The 22,891-nt window shown below is 35.9% G+C and overlaps 2 protein-coding genes and 1 non-coding gene across 3 annotated transcripts; 1 reads left to right on the plus strand and 2 right to left on the minus strand.

Annotated features, from left to right (window-relative positions):
• Positions 1 to 11: 11 nt before the first annotated feature.
• LOC127900559 (uncharacterized) lies at positions 12 to 6,653 on the minus strand. The gene is made up of 6 exons (XM_052435709.1): positions 6,480 to 6,653; positions 5,946 to 6,232; positions 4,514 to 4,664; positions 4,183 to 4,327; positions 3,834 to 3,991; positions 12 to 692 (listed from the first exon to the last, which is right to left on the minus strand). Exons 1-6 carry the CDS (start codon positions 6,651 to 6,653, stop codon positions 12 to 14), a joined length of 1,596 nt encoding a protein of 531 aa, XP_052291669.1.
• On the plus strand, positions 4,026 to 4,132 carry LOC127901680 (small nucleolar RNA R71). The gene has a single exon (XR_008053924.1). It is a non-coding gene; the product is annotated as a small nucleolar RNA R71 (small nucleolar RNA).
• A 1,513-nt stretch (positions 6,654 to 8,166) lies between the features above and the next one.
• On the minus strand, positions 8,167 to 9,557 carry LOC127900560 (uncharacterized). Its single transcript, XM_052435710.1, has 2 exons — positions 9,326 to 9,557; positions 8,167 to 9,047 (listed from the first exon to the last, which is right to left on the minus strand). The coding sequence occupies exons 1-2, from the start codon at positions 9,555 to 9,557 to the stop codon at positions 8,167 to 8,169; spliced, it is 1,113 nt and encodes a 370-aa protein (XP_052291670.1).
• Positions 9,558 to 22,891: the final 13,334 nt, after the last annotated feature.

Here is a 22,891-nt window from a genome sequence, read left to right on the forward strand (position 1 = left end):
GTTGCTGCTCCTCAGCCCTTAGGTAGCGGGCCAATCAGGTCAATTCCCCACTGAGCAAAAGGCCATGGGGATGACATAGTTGTTAGCCTTTCTGGGGGTTGAGCAGAAGCCTCTGAAAAGTTCTGGCAAACCTTACAGTTTTTTACCATTCCCTTCGCATCTTGGTGCATGATCGGCCAGAAGTATCCTTGCCGAAGTACCTTGACAGCCAAAGTTCTCGCCCCCGAATGGTTGCCGCATATTCCTTTATGAATTTCCCTCAACACATAATCTGCTTCCTCGTCATCCAAGCATTTTAAAAGGGGTAAAGTGAATTTTCGGCGGTAGAGTATTCCAGCGAGTAGCGTATACATTGCTGCCCGACATTTCAACTTTCTTCCTTGCTTCATGTCCTCTGGTAAGATGCCCTCGCGGATGTATGAGAGAATGAGGTCCATCCAGGATTTTTTGGTGCTCACCTGCATTACTTCTGCTTCCTCCCCTATGCTTGGCGAGGTTTTCACTTCCAGCGGAACTGACTTGGGTAATTTTGGATCTGCAATTGCGGCCATTCTGGCCAACATATCTGCTCGGTAATTTTCATTTCGGGATATCTGCTTTATTTCTACCTCTCGGAAGAGCTCAACCATTTGCTTGGCCTTCTTCAAATAAATCCCCAACTTCTCTTCCCTTACTTGGAATTGGTCACTGAGCTGATTATAGACTAGCTGGGAATCTGCTCGGATTTATACCTGATGGTTGTCGAAGCCAACAAAAATAAATTTCTACTCTAAATAAATTGTGTATAGTGATTGAGCAGGGTCGTGTCCACAGAGATCGGTAATTATTTAAATCCTTTAAAAACGTAAAACATAAAATGGGGGTTTTGTTGACAATAATAAAAATCAAATTAAAAATAACAAGAATGCAAATTAAAGTTGTAATTCAAATTGGAGAAAGCTCTGGTTGAAGGAATTAACTCAGCTTGATTCGACTACTGATCATTGTTTCAAATATAAATTATTATTACTTATAAATAGATCGGTTATAGCTATTGAGACCCTCTAATAGCCAATCTCTCCTTAACTAGTCGATAACCAAGGTACGACCGTTGGATATTTCCCTAATCAATAGACAATCCTAGATACGATCATAGGATTTAATCAATTGACAGCCTGAAAGACCAGAGAGACCCAAATCCTAATCAACACATATGATGATTCATTTAAATTAGATTGTTTATTCTCATAACACAACTCACTGCTATGTTATTTGTCACAAACATTAAAATCTTCATACGATGAATCCTTTAATTAACAATAGATTAAGTTGATAATTAAATAGTGGCCAATTACCTAATTAACAAACATAATCATGAAAATAATTTAGAGAATAAACAAATACCCAAAAAGCAATAAAACAATAGATCTGCGTTGCGAGGCGTGCTCGTCTGCTGCTGTTCGGCTGCGTTGCGCGCGCGAGAATGATGCGCTGCTCGATGGTGATGGCTGGAGCTTTCTGCACGCGGGCTGGTTGCGTTGCAGGTGGGACTGCTGTGGCTGCTGCTGGTTCTGCGCGCTGGAGAAGAAAACAAGATCTGGAAAATTAGGGATTCTGTTAACAGTAAAAATTTTTTTTTTTAACTTTTTGAACAATGATGATTTTTTTATAAATAAATATATAAAAGAAGAACAACAGAAAATCTCTTTTTTTATTTTTTTTTAAAAATAAAATTAAATAAATTTTTTTTTTTTAATGAATCACTTTGAGACTCCAAAAATTACAGAAGTACTTTTCTAATAAGCACGTGGGCACGCCTTATGAAAAATTTTCTTCTGACCAAAATAAGCAAACACATTAAAATTTTTTTTTTCTTTGAGACACTAAAAATTTCAGAAGTACTTTTCTAATAAGTACGTGGGCACGCCTTAAAACTATTTTACTTTAAAAATTACAGAAGTATTTATTAGTTAAAACGTGGGCACGCCTTATCAAAAATTTTCTTCTGGCCAAAATAAGCAAACATATTATTTAAAAAAAAATATGAATCAAAACTAAAAGAAGATAAAATAAAAACCAAAAACCAAAATAAACAAATCATTTGGGTTGCCTCCCAAAAAGCGCATTTGTTTTATGTCTTTGGCTAGACACATTTATGCATCAATCTCCATAATTGGGACTCTCGAGAGCCACATCCTCCACAATATTTACCGAAAAACCTTCATAAAAAGGTTTTAAGCGATTACCGTTAACTTTAAAAACTTTGTCAGAGGTCGAACTTCGAATCTCAACTGCACCATGAGGAAAAACATTAGTAACAATAAAAGGTCCAACCCAACAAGAACGTAATTTATCCGGAAAAAGTTTAAGCTTAGAATGAAAAAGAAGAACCTTTTGACCAACAGAGAACTCATTTCTCAAAATCATTCTATCATGAAATGTCTTCGTCTTTTTCTTGTAAAAAACTTCCTGCACTATAGGGTTAATAACATCCACAGAAAATACTGAATGTTTCTCACTAGGATATTTCATGGCATCATTCATTTTGAATTCTATAACCTCTCCATCAAACTCCATAGTGAGAGTCCCTTTATGTACATCTATTTTAGTCCTAGCAGTCTTAAGAAAATGTCTTCTTAGCAAAATTGGGACAAAATTAGAGGATTTAACAGCTTCCATATCAAGTACATAAAATCAGCAGGAAAAACCAACTCATTAACTTGTACTAAGACATCTTCTAATACCCCATTAGGATATGCATTAGACCTATCAGCTAGTTGAATTATCACGCCAGTTTCTTTTAATGGACCAACATTCAAAGATGAATAAATGGAACGAGGCATGACATTAATAGAAGCTCCTAGATCTAACAAAGCCTTTTCAATTCTAACACTACCAATTTTACAAGGGATAGTAAACATACCTGGATCCTTGCACTTAGGAGGTAGTTTCTTTTGAAGAACTGCTGAAACATTCTCCCCCATGTGAACTTTTTCATCTCCTCTTAATTTTCTCTTAGAGGTGCACAGTTCCTTAAAGACTTTAGCATATCGAGGTATTTGTTTTATAGCATCTAATAAAGGAATATTTACCTCAACCTTGCGAAATGTCTCAATGATGTCTTTCTCTTGTTCCTCGTTCTTGGATTTTGCAAACCGGCTTGGAAAAGGAGAAGGTATCACAATAGGCAGGGGTTTCGCTCTGGTGGGTTGTGCATCTTGAGATTTAGGCATCAATTCATTCTTCTCAAGCTCATCTTCTACATACTTTGTCACTTTCTTACTAGGCTCTTGCAACTCTTTCCCACTTCTAAGGATGACAGCACTAACATTTTGCTTTGGATTCACCTCAGATTGTGAAGGCAATCTCCCTAATACTTGAGACTCCAAACGGCTCATTGTAGTCGCCAATTGACTCATTTGGTTCTCTAAGTTTTGAATGCTTGCTGTAGTTGCCTGCTGAAATTGTTGAGTGTTAGTCGCAAGTGATTTAACAATTTCTTCAAGAGATATACTTGACTTGGAGTTTGACTGTGGAGGTGATGGTTGTCTTGGTGGATACTGTTGTGGGAATCCTGACGGCCTAACTCCATAGCTGAAGTTGGGATGATCCTTCCATCCCGGATTGTATGTTTGTGCATAAGGATCATACCTCCTCTGAGGCATGCCTGGAAATCCTCCAACTGCATTGGCTTGTTCAACGGGTTCTTCTTGAAGTGTAGGACACATATTAGTTGAATGACCCATATTGAAACAAATGCCACAAGTCTTTACCTGTTGCACATTACCTACAACAAACTTTTCCACAAGAGAAGTAAGTTTATCTAAACGTTGTTCAATAGAAGAAATATTTACCTCATTCACCGTTCTTGAAGTGGCATCTTGCTTGTTGCCAAATTGTTGTGCATTGGCAGCCATATTTGAGATCAACTCCCTTGCTTGCGTAGGGGTCTTGTTCACCAACACGCCTCCACTAGCAGTATCTATCATACTCATATCCATCAATGCTAGTCCTTCGTAAAAATATTGAATAAGAAGTTGATCAGAATCTGATGCTGAGGACAGCTGGCACACAATTGTTTGAATCGCTCCCAATACTCATACAAAGTCTCCCAAGGAAGTTGTCTGATCCCACAAATATCTTTTCTGATGTTGGCAGCTCTTGAAGCAGGAAAGTACTTCTCGAGGAACTGCTTCTTCAAACCATTCCACGTTGTAATCGATCCAGGAGGCAAGTAGTACAACCAATCTTTAGCTAACCCATCTAAAGAGAATGGAAAAGCACGCAGCTTAATCTGCTCTTCAGTCACGCCTTGTGGTCTCATACTTGAACACACAACATGAAACTCCTTAAGATGTTTATGAGGATCTTCACCTGCAAAACCATGAAACTTGGGTAATAAATGAATAAGACCAGACTTGAATTCAAAATTTACCTCTAAATCTACATATTGAATGCAGAGTGGTTGCTGATTCAAGTCTAGTTCAGTTAACTCTCTAAGAGTTCTTTCTACAGGTGCAGGTCTATCCATCACTTGTTCTTCTGAATTGCTAGATGATTCAACTAAATCAGGTACTGTATCTATTTCAGAAAGCAAAGGCGACGATGATCGTTGCTTAGCTTGCTTCGTCTGCTGTCTTAACTGGCGAGCTGTTTTCTCAATTTCAGGATCAAACAAAAGTGTACTTGTACAAGAAGAATGAACCATACACCAAGTAAAACGTAAAAAGGATTAAATAAATGACACCAATCCCGGCAACGGCGCTAAAATTTGATGGTTTTCGAAGCCAACAAAAATAAATTCCTACTCTAAATAAATTGTGTATAGTGATTGAGCAGGGTCGTGTCCACAGAGATCGGTAATTATTTAAATCCTTTTAAAACGTAAAACATAAAATGGGGGTTTTGTTGACAATAATAAAAATCAAATTAAAAATAACAAGAATGCAAATTAAAGTTGTAATTCAAATTGGAGAAAGCTCTGGTTGAAGGAATTAACTCAGCTTGATTCGACTACTGATCATTGTTTCAAATATAAATTATTATTACTTATAAATAGATCGGTTATAGCTATTGAGACCCTCTAATAGCCAATCTCTCCTTAACTAGTCGATAACCAAGGTACGACCGTTGGATATTTCCCTAATCAATAGACAATCCTAGATACGATCATAGGATTTAATCAATTGACAGCCTGAAAGACCAGAGAGACCCAAATCCTAATCAACACATATGATGATTCATTTAAATTAGATTGTTTATTCTCATAACACAATTCACTGCTATGTTATTTGTCACAAACATTAAAATCTTCATACGATGAATCCTTTAATTAACAATAGATTAAGTTGATAATTAAATAGTGGCCAATTACCTAATTAACAAACATAATCATGAAAATAATTTAGAGAATAAACAAATACCCAAAAAGCAATAAAACAATTAAAGCATAAGAAAGATCTCACAGTAGTGATGAATCAAAGCTTCATTATCTTCAACCAGAAAAATAGGTTTAGTTCTTCATAGAGAGAAGAGAAAAGTTTAGATCTAGGGTTTTTTTCTTTTTCTCCAATCAAAAAATCTCCCTTTTTCACAATAGATTCCTCCCTTAAATACTCTCTCTCTCTTCTCCTCTAGAATTCTATTTAAAATAAAATAGTAATATATGAAATATTAAATTCGTAATTACAAAAATAACCAAAAATACAAAACACGTTAAACTAAAAACTGCAGGTTCACAGTTGACAGCACGCGCCCACACCTTATCAAAAAAGTTCTTCTGCCGCTCATAATTTCTCCAAGAAAACAATCATCCTTAAACATCATCTTGTAGCTCAATTTTATCACTAATTAATAGAATTGCACCTACAAAAGTAAAACACAAGTAAATCACTATTATTAAGTGCAAAACATCGATATTAAGAGAAGTAAACAATGCAAAACTAGTGTATAAATTGCACTCTAACAATACCCTTTCTGCTCGTAGTGCGTGTGCAAGCCCGAGCCCAGTAATGAAGGCCTCATATTCAGCTTGGTTATTCGTGAGCTGGAACTCAAATTTCACTGCATAGGATACCTCGAACCCTTCTGGACTTCGTATTACAACTCTTGCTCCGGATCCTTGTTCACTACGTGACCTATCAACCATTACCAGCCACACCCCCTTTGGATTCTCCAGTTTCACTGGTTGCTCCTCCTGAACTTCTTCCCCTGGTTCAACACGGTCAACCATAAAATCGGCCAGGGCTTGGGCCTTGATTGCTCATCGGGGTCTATAGGATAAGTTGAATTCGCTCAGCTCCACAGACCGTTTTACTAACCGACCAGATGCATCTGGTTTTTGGAGCATTTGTTGAAGGGGCTGGTCCGTCATCACAACTATTGGGTGGGCCTGAAAATATGGTCTAAGCTTGCGTGCTGCCGTTATTAAAGTTAATGCCCATTTCTCCATCAGTGGATATCTGGTTTCTGCGTCTACTAGGGCCTTGCTAGTAGTATACCGGATGTTGCTTTCCTTCATCTTCTCTGACTAATACTGAGTTGGTAGCCCATTTAGAGATTGCTAAGTACAAATACAGCTGGTCACCCTCCCTTGGAGTTGATAATAATGGGGCGCGGGCCAGATATTCCTTCAGCTGCCCGAACGCTTCTTCACATTCTGACGTCCATTCCATCTTCCTCCATTTCTTTATGGTTTGGAAGAAAGGGTGGCATTTATCTGTGGCTCGCGAGATGAACTGGTTCAGTGCTGCTAATTTTCCTGTAAGGCTCTGCACCTCTTTAACTGTTTGGGGGGACTTCATTTCTATTACTGCCCGTATTTTTTTCGGGTTGGCCTCGATCCCTCGGTGGCTCACCAGGAATCCCAAAAAATTTACCCGAGCTGACTCCATATGCACATTTCTCTAGGTTCAACTTCATTTCATACTTCCTCAGCAATTCAAAGGTCTCTTCCAAGTACTTCACATGATCCCTCGGTTCTTTAGACTTCGTGATCATATCGTCCACGTATACCTCCATGGTATGGCCGATCAATGGTTTAAAGATCTTATTCACTAACCTTTGATAGATAACTCCTGCATTTTTCAGGCCAAAGGGCATTACCTTGTAGCAAAACAAACCCATGTTAGTTATAAAGGCGGTGCTCTCCTCATCATGCTTGTCCATGGGTATCTGGTTGTATCCTGAAAAGGCATCCATGAAGCTGAGCAGACTGTGACCCGCCGTTGAGTCCACTAATTGATCTATTTTAGGTAGGGGAAAGCTATCCTTTGGGCAGGCCTTGTTGAGGTCTGTGAAATCCACACACATTCTCCATTTCCCATTGGCCTTCTTTACTAGCACTACATTGGAAATCCATTTCGGGTATTTGGCCTCCCTTATTAATCTTGCTTTCAACAGTTTCTCCACCTCGGCGTTTATGGCCTCGTACATTTCTTAGTTAAAGCACTTCCTTTTCTGTCTCACCAGCCTTACCCTTTTCCTGATTGCCAATTTGTGGCAAGCGACCTCGCGATCAATTCCAGGCATGTCTTCATGCGACCAGGCAAATATGTCCGCATGAGATTGTAGGTATTTTATCAGCTCGTCTTTTATTGTCTCTCCCAATCATGACCCGATCCTTACTACTCTGCTCGGGTTATTCTTGCTCACCAAAACCTCCTCCAGTTTCTCCACTGGCTCCTGGCGGCCCTTTTTAGAATCTCCTCGGCTATCCAAGGTGGTAACCTGTAGTGTCTCCTTGGCCGCTGTAGCGTAACAGCTCCTCGCCATTCTCTGGTCACCTTTTACCATGCCAACAACTCCATTTACTCTGTACTTCAATGCCAGGTAATGCGTGGATATAACGCATTGACTTAGTCTCATGAAAAGTCGTCCCAATATCATCTGGTAAGGGCTTCTTTCTTCTACCACGACAAAGTCCAGCATCACTGTTCTTTCAAACGGCTTTGACCCTACAGTAATCGGGAGCTCGAAGATCCCCATGGGAGTTAACCGTCCTCCTCCAAATCCCTTCAAGGATGTATTCGTCCGTTTCAGTTTTAAGTCTGAAATTCCCATATCATCTAGGGCCGACTTAAATAGTATGTCAACCGAGCTGCCCGTGTCCACCAGTATTCGCTGTAATTCTGTACCAGCCACCATTGCCTTAATCACCAGTGCATCCTCATGAGGATATAAAATACCCTATTCGTCGTCATCTGTCCACATAATGGGAACTTGCCTCATTTTCGCCCTTTTGGCTGCTCGCAAATTGAAAAACACCTCTTTGCTGGTCATGGCGTATCTCTCATAGTTCTTCTGTGCCCTGTTCGAATCCCCAGCCAATGTTGACTCTCTTGATATCACACGGATAGTTGGCTGTTCACGTTCCAGGCTCATCTCAACTCCTTCATCCCGCGTGTACTGTGATTCAATAATGGGGGACACTCCATCTACATATTCATCCAGGTATCGGTTCCTCACCAAATCCTCCACCTGAATCTTTAGGTCACGACATTGGCTGATAGTGTGACCATGAGTGTCGTGGAATTTGTAAAATCTGCTCTTATCACGTCGATGAGCAGGTTTTGTTATAGGGGCTAGAGGGTACAACAGGCCTCGTCCCTCGATCCTCTCGTACAACTCCTCTATAGGGATTTTTAATGGGGTGTATTGTCTATACGCCAGGCTTTGGTCGATTAGTTGAACTGCTCGGCTATCATGGATATTGTCCCAAGCTGATATTGTATGTAGCTGACCTGGTCGTCCAGCTCTGGAGTTGGCTGTATGTAGTGCCCTGGGGACGTTGTGATAAGGATGGGTAGCCAACTGCCGGAATTCTCGTTGCCGCTCCGGGAATGAGGGGCGTGGAGGCTGAGCTCGGCTGTGTTGGAACTGTTGCGGTCTTTGAACTATGGGTTGAGGGCGAGACCGAGCTGATATTGCGTCCATCACTGAGGATTCCCCAGCTCGCTTTCCCGACCCGCTCCCGCTCGGGGTTCTCCTTTCATTTCGTCTCAGCTCCTCCAACTGTTCACTCTTTATTCTCGCCGATCTTTCCTTTTCGATTTCTATATCTTCATCGCCTGCTTATACCCCGTCGAATAATTCTGCACCAGGGGACTTCTCAAGTTATACCACAATCGGCCTATCCTCACGCCCTCTTTTAATCCCCTCAATGCCTGCGGGTGATTGAAAACTCCAAAATCAAGCACGGCCCGGTGGTATCATTTTACAAAATCTTGGAGGGATTCATGTTTCTCCTGCTTCATCCCCATCAGTTCCATTATATCGTCCTCTGGGGCCACTACTCCTCGGAATTGCTCGGCCAACTCTTGGCATATCGGCTCGTATCCTTTTATACTTTCTTGTGGCAGCTTGCGGTACCATTCTCGGGCTCGTCCCTCTAGTGTCAATGGGAACACCCTGCATCTCTGAGCTGGTGTTAGCCCCTGTACACCCATCATATCGTTGAAACGTTCAATATGCACCAGCGAGTCACTTCGCCCGGAGTATTTGAGGTCGGGAAAGCGGAAATCTCTTGGGATCACAGTACCCATGATCTCAGCTGATAACAGAGATTCTTCATCTAGCATTATCCTCGAACTCGGGGGCTTTCTCTTGCCCTAAATCTCATCCATCACCTGCGCCAATCTGTGCACCTCACTTTCTAATTCTACAGCACGGTCAGGATCGCGCACAGCTATCTGATCTCGCTCCTGCTTGGCGTTTTGCAACCGTTGTCTGAGCTCTCCTTTATCAATATTGGCTCCTCGGCCATCAATTTCCAGTACTCGTCTGGAGCAAGGTTGGTCTCTCCCTTCGTCTACGCACTTCCCTGGAATCTGACAAGTACTTCTATGGGGATGTGCCCCATAGGATTGGTCTACCGGTGGAGGGATTTCCTCGACTCTATACCTCCGGAGGTTGGGTTCTGCCACAACTTCATCTCTCCACACGGTGGTTTCACAGTCCCTTCTTCGTTCATCCCTCAGCTCATGCAATATGGCCGTGAGAGTCTCCATTTGCTTCTCCATCCGCTCCAGCTGATCTTGCATCATCCTCTCTCGAGCTTCATTCGCAATCTCCCGGAGAGTGATTGTCTCAACAGTTTCATTGTCATCCCCTAAGGCACCCTTCCTTGAAACATCCATAATCGATTATTCGTGTGCTTCCTCTGATGACTACTGGTTTGGTAGTAGCTTTTTATCCAGCTCCCCACAGACGGCGCCAAAATGTTGATGCTGAAATCTGCTCGCCCTTTGCCCGACCAGATCTTTACACCAACGCTTATGTGGTCGGTAGAGAAGATGTCAACTTCTTCTTGCTTGACCGATCGCTTAAGTCATTGGAGTTGGAATCGCCATTCCTTCTCCTACTAAACCTGCGTTCACAAAAGTGGATCAGAGACGCTGGTAAAAAAGTGGATTAGAGATGCCAGTAGTTTTACCGGCGTAAACCCTCCAATGCCTAAGTTAGCACAAGGTGTTTATGGGAAAACGGTGCAATTTAGACTTGATAATTGCTTATAATTTTCTCACAGTTTGTATAGAAAGTAATTTGATTTAAATTTGGCAGAGTTTTCCCCCTCTCCCATTTTTTCTCTCCATTCTTCATTGGTTTCTTCCTCTTTTATAGCCGTTGTCCCACGTTTCTGTTCACTCTTCATGCCCCCCTTTCTCGGGTAGTAGCAGCCCTTCATGGGACTTCAACTGCTACATTGTGGGTAAACGTGGGACACCTTGTTTCCCTCAACGGTTCTGGGCATAGCGCAACTGTCGTGATTTCGTGAGATCGTGTTCCCGCTCCTTGGGGGATGGGTATCTGCTCGGTATATGTCTCTGGCTGGTATTCGTCTCTGGTTGGCCCATGTTTGTAGAAGGCTCATTATCAGTGTTCTGCTCATACCATTTGGCTGAGGTGATCCACCCCGGGGTGGGGATGATGGCATGGTTGAGCTGATGCTCTTATTTACTTAACAGTATCTGAATCCATATTTTTTAATGTGTAGTTCTAGATCTTTAAGATTTTAGCCCGAATTTTTTTACCATCCCTAAGAGTTCAGCCTTAATTTTTTATTTTTTATATCTTATCAACCCCCATTGTAACTAGTATTTTTAAATTAATAAATTGCATTAAAGGATAAAACATAGGGCTAACAATGATGTCGGGAGGCCTACCTTATTCTCCACTGGGTAATTTTCAATTTCATCCCCTAAGGTTTTGAGTCCCTTTATGTAGATAAAATGTATACATGTATCTCCACTTTATACCCCTACCGTTAGTATAAAATTTAGTTGATTGATAATTGACTGAATAAATGACTAAAATACCCTTGCGTCAGTAAAACAATATTCTAGATATGTATTGGGCAGTAGATCATTCACAAATTTGGTGCCAAATTATATTAAGATCTCAGCAAAACTCATGAGAAATACCCTTATCATTTTTTGTATCACCACCCAAAAAGAAATAAATTCATGCATTTGTCATATTATTGCTCTAAATCTTGCCCGAACTATCCATCTTCAACAAGATGTTAACCAACTTAACAACTGTTTATGCAATGAATATTTCCAATTTAGAGACCAAAACATATAGTCCAACTTAAATTAGTCATGCCAATTTCTTAATTCTAGTAGGAGTCAGCCTTCAAAATAAGTATCCAACAAAGAAATTAACCAACTAAAACAATAATTTTTATCATTGGTTTTCATGATTTGAAGGAAAAAAAAAAAAACACATGCACCAACTTTGCAGACCCATATTAGCATTATTGTTTAGCCTCAGCTTCACTTTTAACTCATCCCAACACTGTAAAAAGGAAAAAAAAAGTATAACAAAAAAGGGAAGTTTCAGTTACCTGGCATGCGGGTCCATCGCAAGTGGGTGGGTTCTTGGTCGTCGCCGGTGTTTACCCAAGGCTGTCGAATCAGTTTGAACTCTTACATCAGTTCCCGTCAAACTTGATTCCGATTGCTTCCCCGACATCTTGTTTGTCACAACAACGAATTCGCTTAATGTGTTAATGGTGATATGAATTTGCTTTCCCGATTTGTAAAGATAAAAATTAAACAAATCATTATTTTCGATTTGGTGTAAAACCCTTTGAACACTAACATGCTTATGTTATTACCCAACGAACATTAATTGTTTTTATTTGGTGTAAAACCCGTTGAACACTAACATGCTTTTGTTATTATCTAGTGGACATAATAATGTTTCTGACATGTTCTAGTTTCCAAAGTGTAAAAATTCAAAATGCTTTTACTATTTAATCAAGTTAGCATATAATTACTCAAATGCCCTCACATACTAAATATATACTAAATTTTATACTAACGGTAGGGGTGTAAAGTGGAAATACTCTTATACATTCTATCTAAGTGAAGGGACCCCAAGCCTCAAGGGATGAAACTAAAAATTACCCATTCCCCACCCCATTAAAAATTTTGCCTCCATTCTTCATTAAATTTAGTGGGTAAGGAATAAAGAATCCCCCATATGGGAAATGATTTCCCCATTCCCACCACATTCCCCATTTGCTTAATTTGTAGAGGCATGGATACATAATTTTAGGAAATTAGAAATTATAGACTTAAACAAAATTAGCACCATATTATTAAGTATTTAAATTCCAAAATTTTAAAATAATATTTTGAAATGATATCAAAATTGCAAAAATTTTGAAGAGAACGGGAGCTTAAGAGTAAAAAGAAAATATAACAACATTTTAAGGTTGAATAAGAATTATATTATAGGGTTTTCTTTTAGTTAGGTCCTATTTATATTAGGTAAAAATAAAAATAAAAATTATTAATTGACATTGTAATTGATAAGATAAAAATTATTAAATAAAAATCAAGCCCTACTCAATTAAGAATTTGAGGAATATTTTTCCGCTATTTCCTATCTCATTCCCTAAAAATTTTTCAAAATACACCCTAAATGAGAGCCCTATATCAAGGAGGATTTTATCATCCCTAATTAAAAAAAAATACAATAATAAATCGCCACATTTATGTTAATAAATGCTGCAATACAAGGTAATATCAAGATCTAAAACAATACTTAGGATAGCCGAATACTTGGGGTTTCAGTTAGGACAATGCCTAATAGTGGAAACAAAATATAAGTCAATATTGCTTTTTTGAATTCCAAAACTAGCTGAGTCAACAATTTCAACATAAAGAATAGTACTCCATCAATAGAACTGTGGGTATTGTTCACATCACCGTTCAAGGATACTATTCACCTAATACTATTTACGATATTGTTCACTTAGCACTATTCATGGTATTGTTCATTCGGCAACAATCATAAGTTCGTCATAGCTTGTGCGATATATTGTCCTTAAGACAAATTTCTAATTCTCTAGGAAGATTTTCTAATGTAATAAGGATATAAATATTGAGGATTGATCTATAAGATTCAATAACATCACTATTGTGGAGTTGTACTCTAAACAACAGTGTAGAACACTAAAAGAAAAATTATGAAGGAGACATAAGATAGAAGGAGAGATAATAGAGGTTGTAGCACGTTAAGGGCCTTATATGTCTCTTTTATATAGAGAAACCCTCTATAACCCTTTTACTAATTCAATTTGAATTAGTCAACTATTTTTCTTATTTAATTTGAATTAGTCGTCCATGTGTCTTATAAAATAATTCAAATAATATGATCCAAATCACATCTAGATTTAACTTATCTAACTTTATGTTGTAATCAAATCAAATATGTGTCTAATTTTAAATCAAATATAAAAGTGATTGCTTTCATTTTTCTCCAATATGTGATATTAGTATTTTGAAATACCAATAGAGTTCCTTAATCACATTTCAAAATACTTTAATTTAATCATATTTCAAAATACTTTAATTTCCTTCATCATAGAGTTTAATGCGTATGAATTAATGCCTTTTGGGCTATGAACTAGCCAATGAACAACTAATTGTGTCCTATAGGAACTTGGTGAACCTTATAGTTTCTATGAACCAATATTCCTTTTGTGTAAGGTAGAGGACTAGAAGTTCACATTAAAATCTTTTAGTCTTTCACTGTTCTACAGTTAGGTACTTTAATGGCCTTGTGCTCTTAGATTCATGAGTGCTTTAGAGAAGCATGTCTAACTCTCATAGGAATCGGTCCAATTCCACACTCACATAGGTGAAGCTCCATAAGTGTATCATGTAGTTTTGACACACCACTATACAAAAAATGTGAGGCTATTAAATTCATTAGGAGCTCAATTACTCAACCTAAATTATTGCAATAGGCAACTATTTGACCTTAAAGAGTACTTAAATAAATATACTTATAGTGCCATAAGACAACAAGTGACTTGTTATTATCCTTATAAACCTACCTTATGGGATCTCTAATCACATTGGTAGGATCACCGACACTTTTTTTTTTCATAGACTGAAGTCTTTTGCCCCTTAATGTAATTTCCACTAAATTTATGTTTAGTAACTTAGTTAGAGAATTAGTCAGTTTTGACTCTAACATCACAATCTAGACTCACAAACCCAGATTTTAGCAGTTGCTCAAGAATTCAATGATGCCTCTCAAATATTTTAGGAGTCTATTTATGATAGTTAAACGATCTTTACTAGGATTTTAAGCATAACTACTCAATCTACCTATATCATATGTAATGTTGACTTGCATTATTCATGAAGTATATTAGATAACCAATGCTTTAGACATATCATAACTTATCAACACTATGTTCTACATTTTTCTTTAGGTGGGTACTTGCATCATGGTGTAGTGACTAATTTCCCATCATAATACCTAAACCTTCTCAACATAGTGTTCCTGTGACAATATGAGACTATTATAAGTCTTAGTGATTTTTTATGCCTAATGTAATATCTACTTCTCTTATATTCTCAAATTAAATTTATAAGCAAGCATTCTCTTAGTCTCATTTGCATTTCATTTGACACTAATACTTTATCAAACTTTTCATGGCACTATTTTGGTGCTTATTTTAAGCCATATAATGATTTAACCAATTTGCGTGCTTTTTTACTTATTACTTGAAACTACACGATCCTCTACTTGAATTATGTAGATTTTTACATCCAAGTTTACTTTTAGAAAAACAGTTTTCACATCCATCAAATAAGCATGTAAATTATGAATTGTAACAATGAAATCAAAACTCTGGTATATGCAATTCTCACCACAAGAGAATAAGTATCAAAATAATCTATGTCTTTCTTTTATGAGAATCATTTGACAACTAATCTTGCCTTATATTTATAAAAAATCCATCTACATTCAATTCTCTTTGAAAATTCCATCTGCACCCACTAAATTTTGTATCTAAAGGCAAAACTATTTAGTTCGTCACAAATCTTAACTCAAATGTGGCCCTTTTGGGACTCAAGTTAAACTCAATCTAGGAAACTTAAATTAAGATCAAATATTACTCTAATAATTTCCACTAAGATATGTCCTTTTATGGCCCTATCTTAACTTGAACCATTAAATAGGAGTTCAGCCGAAATAATGATTGTAATACAAGCTATTAAAGCAAAAGGCTACAACAATCTTACATAAACTTATAAGAACAGTCAAGAACCCATTTAGATTGTTTGTCACCCAACTACAATTAAATTTAGTTCATAAATTGTAATAGAAAGACTAACAGCAAAATATCAGCCATGAAATACATCGTTTCAATCAGAGAATAAGTAAGGAAACAAGTAAAGAATGATGAAAATTAAATCCAAATAGTTCTGCAGATTTCTTCAATGGTGTAGATTTGTTCTCTCTTGAATTCTGCTTCTTTCTTCTTTTTCTCTTGATTTGTTTCAATGTTACTTCCCGTCTTTCTTCCATATGATGCGTACCCCTTTTATAATTGAAAATTAGGGTAAACGGAAGCTTATGATGCGCATAAGTTAGATTAGGAAATTGCAAATCGTGATTTTGCAAGTATCCCCCGCGAAATTTTCTTTGTCGTTGTTCCAGGATTGCTACAGCAATAGTTGCTATAGCAACGGCTACAACACTACATTGTTCCAGATTTGTTTCAATTCTTTTGTAGCCATGTTTTTTCCCCCATTTTTGCACGCCTATTGCATCAGTATTCCTTCTTGAAACTTGAGCTTTCGAAGACCTATAATTATGCACATAATTTAAGCACAAATTATTCTAAATCAAACAAAATTTATTGCTAGTAAACTAAAATGAATGTTTATGTAAAATGTAACAAAAGTGCAATAGAAACACATCATTTACTTTGTAAATAATATCTATTTAAGCCTAAAAGTGCCCTGATAATTCTCATTTCATAGAGTTAACAATAAGCAACTATCTTACCTTAAAGAGGACTTAAATAAATAGACTTATAGTGCCATAAGACAACAAGTGACTTGTTATTATCCTTATGAACCTACCTCATGGGATCTCCAATCACATTGGTAGGATCACTGACAATTTTTTTTTTAATAGACAAAAGTCTTTTGTCCCTTAATGTAATTGTCATTAACTTTATGTTTAGTAGCTTAGTTAGAGAATTAGTCAAACATGACTCTGACATGGCATTTTAAGTTCACAAACCCAGATTCTGGCAGTTGATCAAGAATATTAAGCCTTAGATGAATTTATCTGCTTTTGCCATTATATATCTTGTCTCTTTGCCCATGGCAATAACAGTGTGACAATTACAATACAATCACGTAGAAATATAGGGATAAATGTCTGTTATGAGGTTTCTTAACCACTTAATCTCAATATATACTTTGTCTAAAGCAACTAGCTCGGACTCCATGGTAAAATGAGCTAAACACATTTGTTTGGAAGATTTCCAAGAAACACCTCCTCCATCAAGGGTAAATATATTACCACTAGTAAATTTGATTTCATCTTTCATCGAATTCATGTTATTATAGCCTTCTAACATAGATGGCGAGCTATTGTAGTTAAGTTTGGTAGAGAGCTATTATAGTTAAGTTCGATATCAATGGTTTTACAAGTTTATTTATGACATTGAAATGATCTTTACTAGGATTTTAAGCATAACTACTCAATTTGCCTATTTTGTATGTAACGTTGACTTGCATTATTCATGAACTATATTAGGTAACCAATGATTTGGACATATAATAATTTATCAACACTATGTTCTACATTTTTCTTAAGGTGGGTACTTGCATCATTCGTTGTAGTGACTGATTTCCCATCACAATACCTAAACTTCTCAACATAGTGTTCATGTGACAATATAAGATGATTATAAGTCTTAGTGATTTTGATGCCTAATGTAATATCTAATTCTCTTATATTCTTCAAATTAAAGTTATGAGTAAGCATTCTCTTAGTCTAATTTGCATTTCATTTGATACTAATACTTTATCAAACTTTTTATGGCATTGTTTTGGTGCTTATTAGCCATATAATGACTTAACCAATTTGCATGCCTTTTGCATATTACTTGAAACTACACAATTCTCTACTTGAATTATGTAGATTTTTACATCCAAGTTTACTTTTAGAAAAGTAGTTTTCACATCCATTTAATAAGCATGTAAATTATGAATAATAACTAATGAAATCAAAACTCTGATAGATGCAATTCTCACCATAAGAGCATAAGTATCAGAATAATCTATATCTTTCTTTTATGAAAGTCATTTGGCAATTAATCTTGCCTTATATTTATAAATGATCCATCTACTCTCAATTCTCTTTGAAAATTCCATATGCACCCACTAAGTTTTGTAAAGGCAAAACAACTTATTCCCATACATGATTGCTCATGATGAAATCCAACTCACTATTGATTGCCTCTTTCCATCTAGTGCATCTTGTGAAGGCATAGTTTTTTTGAAAGTTTAAAGATTATTCTCAATAAGAAAAACATAGAAGTCCCCATCAAAACTAATAGTCATTTTCATTTTTTTACCTCTCTTATATTGAGTGTCTGAGTGCTTAAGAGGATCATTTGATTGACTCTTTTAAGGGTAAATAAATGACTGTCAGCTTTCTTAAGAAAATAGAATAAAACAATTTAGTAATCTTGGACTTAGTGATGATATCTGCCTCAATGGATGTCCCTGGCACTGATAATATCCCCGGCAACGACGCCAAAATTTGATGGTTATCGAAGCCAGCAAAAATAAATACCTATTCTAAATAAATTGTGTATAGTGATTGAGCAGGGTCGTGTCCACAGAGATCGGTAATTATTTAAATCTTTTTAAAATGTAAAATGCAAAATGGGGGGATTGTTGACAATAATAAAAATCAAACTAAAATAATAAGAATGCAAATTAAAATTGTAATTAAAATTGGGAAAAACTCTGGTTGAAGGAATTAACTTAGCTTGATTCGATTACTGATTATTGATTCAAATATAAATCATTACTACTTATGAATAGACCGGTTATAGCTACTAAGACCCTCTAATAGCCAATCTCTCCTTAATTAGTCGATAACCAAGGTACGACCATTGGTTATTTCTGTTGTGTAAATTTTATTGAACTCGCAAGTGCACGAATCTATTGTAGAATAGATGAATGGTGACGAGTGTCGATCCTACGAGGAGGTGAATTTTAATTATATGTAGAATTAGTTTTGTATGAGGGTGGTTGGATTTGTGGTGAAAGTGACTTAGATTATCATAAAATTGGAATTGAAATGACGAGAATAAATTGAAGAGAAATCTATTGAGATAACGTACTTGGGTATCTGGATCCGTATCAACATGCACCATGGGCTAAATATTTCTTATTAATACCAATTAAATCATGAGGGGGGAATCCACACCTCATTAATCACACTCTAATCAATATGGTGCTAAGGGCTTATCGTGCCAAATAATAATAACCTTGTACTAGAGAGCCGGTGTAACCAGGGCGGTATCTAGACCAGATTATTATTATTTGTCGACGAAAAGTCAAATTATCCACAAAAATTAGAGGGGAAAAGAAAATAAATTTACCAAATAAAGCCCATGACACATGTTGAGACTTCACCTTCAACCCAAGCTTGAAAGAAAATTAACTACTCATAATTGAACTAGGGGCAAAATGAGAATTTATTAAAATACGTAGAAAATATAAGATGGAGAAGGAATTATAGAAAATAGAGTCCAAAAATAGATTCCAAGATATCAAATTAGGGGAGAAGAGCCCCTTTTTTATAAATACATTGAGTAAATCATGGCCATCGGATCGAAAATATTTCGGACGCTTAGGATTGCGCCATGTCATCAGTCAACAGTACGCGGTTTGATCACATGGGTGAACAGTAACACGGTTTGACCCGGCTTGAACAGTGATGCGGTTTGGTTGAAAATAATCCTGTGTAATGCATGTACCGTACGTGAGATTTTTGGTCCACTGATATGCTGCCACGTCATCGATCAACTGTGCATAAGAATTTTAGTCCAACAGGATCGTGACACCTCATCAGTCAATGCCACATCATCGGTCAATGCCACATCATCGATCCGTCTATGTGAACAGTGTCGTAAACAGTAACGTAGACAGTACCGTACATATGAATAGTACCGTACATGTGAACAGTGATATTTTTTATTTTATACTCCTCCTAAGGTTTTCGACCGTCCTGAGTTCAAAAGTGATGTCCGTTTTGCCGTCTGATCTCTCGTTCATTGTGAAATAACTATGATGCCCCTAAAATACATAAAATACTTAATTATAATGCAACACACATAATTAAATGACAAGAAGTTTAAATACATAAAAGTAAGGGTGTTAGTAAAATTTGAAGTGTAAAATGAAGATTTTCTCCTTTATAAATATACGTTTTCTAACACTCAACAATTTCCCTAATCAATAGACAACCCTAGATACGATCATAAGATTTAATCAATTAACAGCCTGAAAAACCAGAGAGATCCAAATCCTAATTAACAAACACATACGATGGTTCATTTAAATTAGATTGTTCATTCTCATAACACAATGCACTGCTATGCTATTTGTCACAAATATTAAAATCTTCATACAATGAATCTTTTAATTGACAATAGATTAAGTTGATAATTAAATAGTGGCCAATTATCTAATTAACAAACATAATCATGAAATTAATTTAGAGAATAAACAAATACCCAAAAAGTAATAAAACAATTAAAGCATAAGAAAGATCTCACAGTAATGATGAATCAAAACTTTATTAACCTTCAACTAGAATAATAGGTTTAGTTCTTCATAGAGAGAAGATAAAAATTTAGATATAGAGTTTTTTTTTTTCCTTTGACAATAGATTCCTCCCCTCAATTCCCTTTTCTCTCTTCTTCTCTAGAGTTCTTTTTAAAATAAAATACTAATATCTAAAATATTATCTAAATATTAAATTCGTAATTACAAAAATTACAAAAATTACAAAAAAGACAAAACACGTTAAAATAAAAACTGCAGGTCCTTAGTTTACAGCGTGCGCCAAAACTTTATCAATAAAGTTCTTCTGAAGCTCATAATTTCTCTAGGAAAAATAATCATCCTCAAACATCATCTTGTAGCTCAATTTTAGCACCAATCAATAAAATTACACCTACAAAAATAAAACACAAGTAAACCACTATTATTAAGTGCAAAACATCGATATTAAAGGAAGTAAACAATGCAAAACTAGTGCATAAATTACACTCTAACAAATGTCCTTTATTTTGAAGTACTATGAATCTATAAATAACGCTATTTTGGGCATGCTCTATAAAAAAACAGTCAACAATTTAAGGTTCTAACCTAGTCCTTTTGGGATTAGTATAAGAAACTTCGCTAGGCACCTCCATATTTTGAGGTTTGATAAATTAATGTTACAACCTCTCTATAACCTATAAGGTGTCTTTTCTATTTTTTTTTTTTTTTACTTAATAGTCTATCCTAAATGTGACAAGTTAACAACATAGCTTTCCCCACAATTGCAACAGTGCTCCAGAACTTAGTACCATGGTATTTACCATGTTGTTCAATGTTCTATTTTCCTTCTACTTACATTAATTAATTAAGGTGAATAAGGAGGTGTCACTTTATCGATGGTACCATGATTCTCACAATAAGAATTGAATACGCTTTAATCATATTTACCTCCTCAATTCATGATTTATTTTAAATTAGCAATACCATTGTGAGCTAAACTGAGAAATTCAGTTTCTCTACTCAGAATTGATTTACATGTCTTTTTCGTAGATTTTGATTCCATACACATATTACATTGGTCATTTGACAAGCTTAAATTAGACAGTATACCAAGTTCTCTCATTTTCTTAATACAAGAAAAATTCACATAACCATGTCTCTCATGCTACAGAGTCAATAACACAAGTTAAGATGATTCTTCTTTCAACTTTAATAATATTAAGAATTATAAACTTGAAGAATTAGGACAATATCCCATTATCGACAATATAATTGTGTCACTCTCGAAAGGACATTTTTATCAATATCTTGCTAAGTACAAAGACATAATTCAAATAGTATCGTATTCTATAAACATGACATATTTTACTCAATATAAGGATTTTCTCAAAAGTAAGTCTAATTTCTTTGCTTAAGGATGTTGTAGACCAGAAGTTATAAAGGAAAATAAATTCTTCTCCTTCCCTCACCATGCTTATCTCGAATACAATCACAATAATAAAGTCATCTCCTTTAGCCAAATGGGCTTTTGGAGGATTTTATTGTCTCCATTCCTTGAGCTTAATTGCTATGTAGGCTAACATATTGCCCAATTTTTCTAAATAAAATACAATTTCTTTTTCTGATTGAAATAATTTTGAGGAGCATAAGTCTCAAATGAATTTTCCTTGGAATTTATTGCCTTGATTCTTCTATTACATTTTCCTTCTCAATTTTAACAGTCTATGAATTTTAATAAATTATTCATTCATCCAAAAAATCTCAAAATTTACAAGAGTATGCTAACATATAGGTTCTCAATAATAAAATTGTCATAGCTTGATTCCATTTAAAACAATTGAAAACAATTTTCATTTTAAACCTCAAGAAACCCGTCAAACAACCTTTTGCTATACCCTTAATTAAAAAATTCAAAACAATTTATCCTTTAACCATAAAATCATGAAACTTTCCAAAAACATACTAGACATGTATAGGACACAATTCTCAAAATTTCATGATTTTTGAAGAAGTTTAAATATGGTAAAACAGTTTTGTAACTCATACATTCTGCTGAAATTTAAAATTTTCAGTGTAATAGACTTGAATTCATAAAATCATTATAAATTGATTTCTTATATGATTTTGTTTGAACAAGTTTCAAAAGATTCCTTTGGATGTCTAGTATAATATATAAAAATTTCAAATTAAACTCATTTGGTATTGATAATTAAAAAATTTTCAATAACCCCATGTCAGCATAAATTTCTGTAAAACCTTAAATGGCCAATGTTTATTATCTAAATATGCTCAAAATATTAAATTCACTTATTGTCCCTATTTAAGTACGCAATCCGCCAAAAAAAGCTAAGACTTTTGTCCCTATTTGTCCTTTGACCTAAAGTCCTCTCCATAATCCTTTAAGAAGTAGATATATAATTGCCTTGGAGAATTTGTATCTCTCATATAAACTTCAATGGGAGGCTTAGAACATCTCTCAGAGCAGCAATTCCTTAAGGATTCCTGCTTTATTTTGAGTCGGAAATTCCACAACTCAGAGCTTCTTCAACTTAGCAAATCACTCTAATGGCCAAAGAGATCACCCCTGGAGAAAGTAACATAGTCCTACGCCTGACCCATTATTATTCAACAAAAATATTTTAACTTTGAAAAGAAAATTCTAGTAGAACGTATCAAATTTTTTTTTTGACCCAAAAATATGTGCTTGAGAGATTAATCCATTTATAAATAGCACAAATAGTCAGAGACTCATGAATGTGTCTATCTAATTTTATCATTTATCATTCATCATTCTTCAAAGG

The sequence above is a fragment of the Citrus sinensis genome, chromosome 3 (assembly GCF_022201045.2).
Source record: "Citrus sinensis cultivar Valencia sweet orange chromosome 3, DVS_A1.0, whole genome shotgun sequence".
In the NCBI taxonomy this organism is placed as follows: domain Eukaryota; kingdom Viridiplantae; phylum Streptophyta; class Magnoliopsida; order Sapindales; family Rutaceae; genus Citrus; species Citrus sinensis.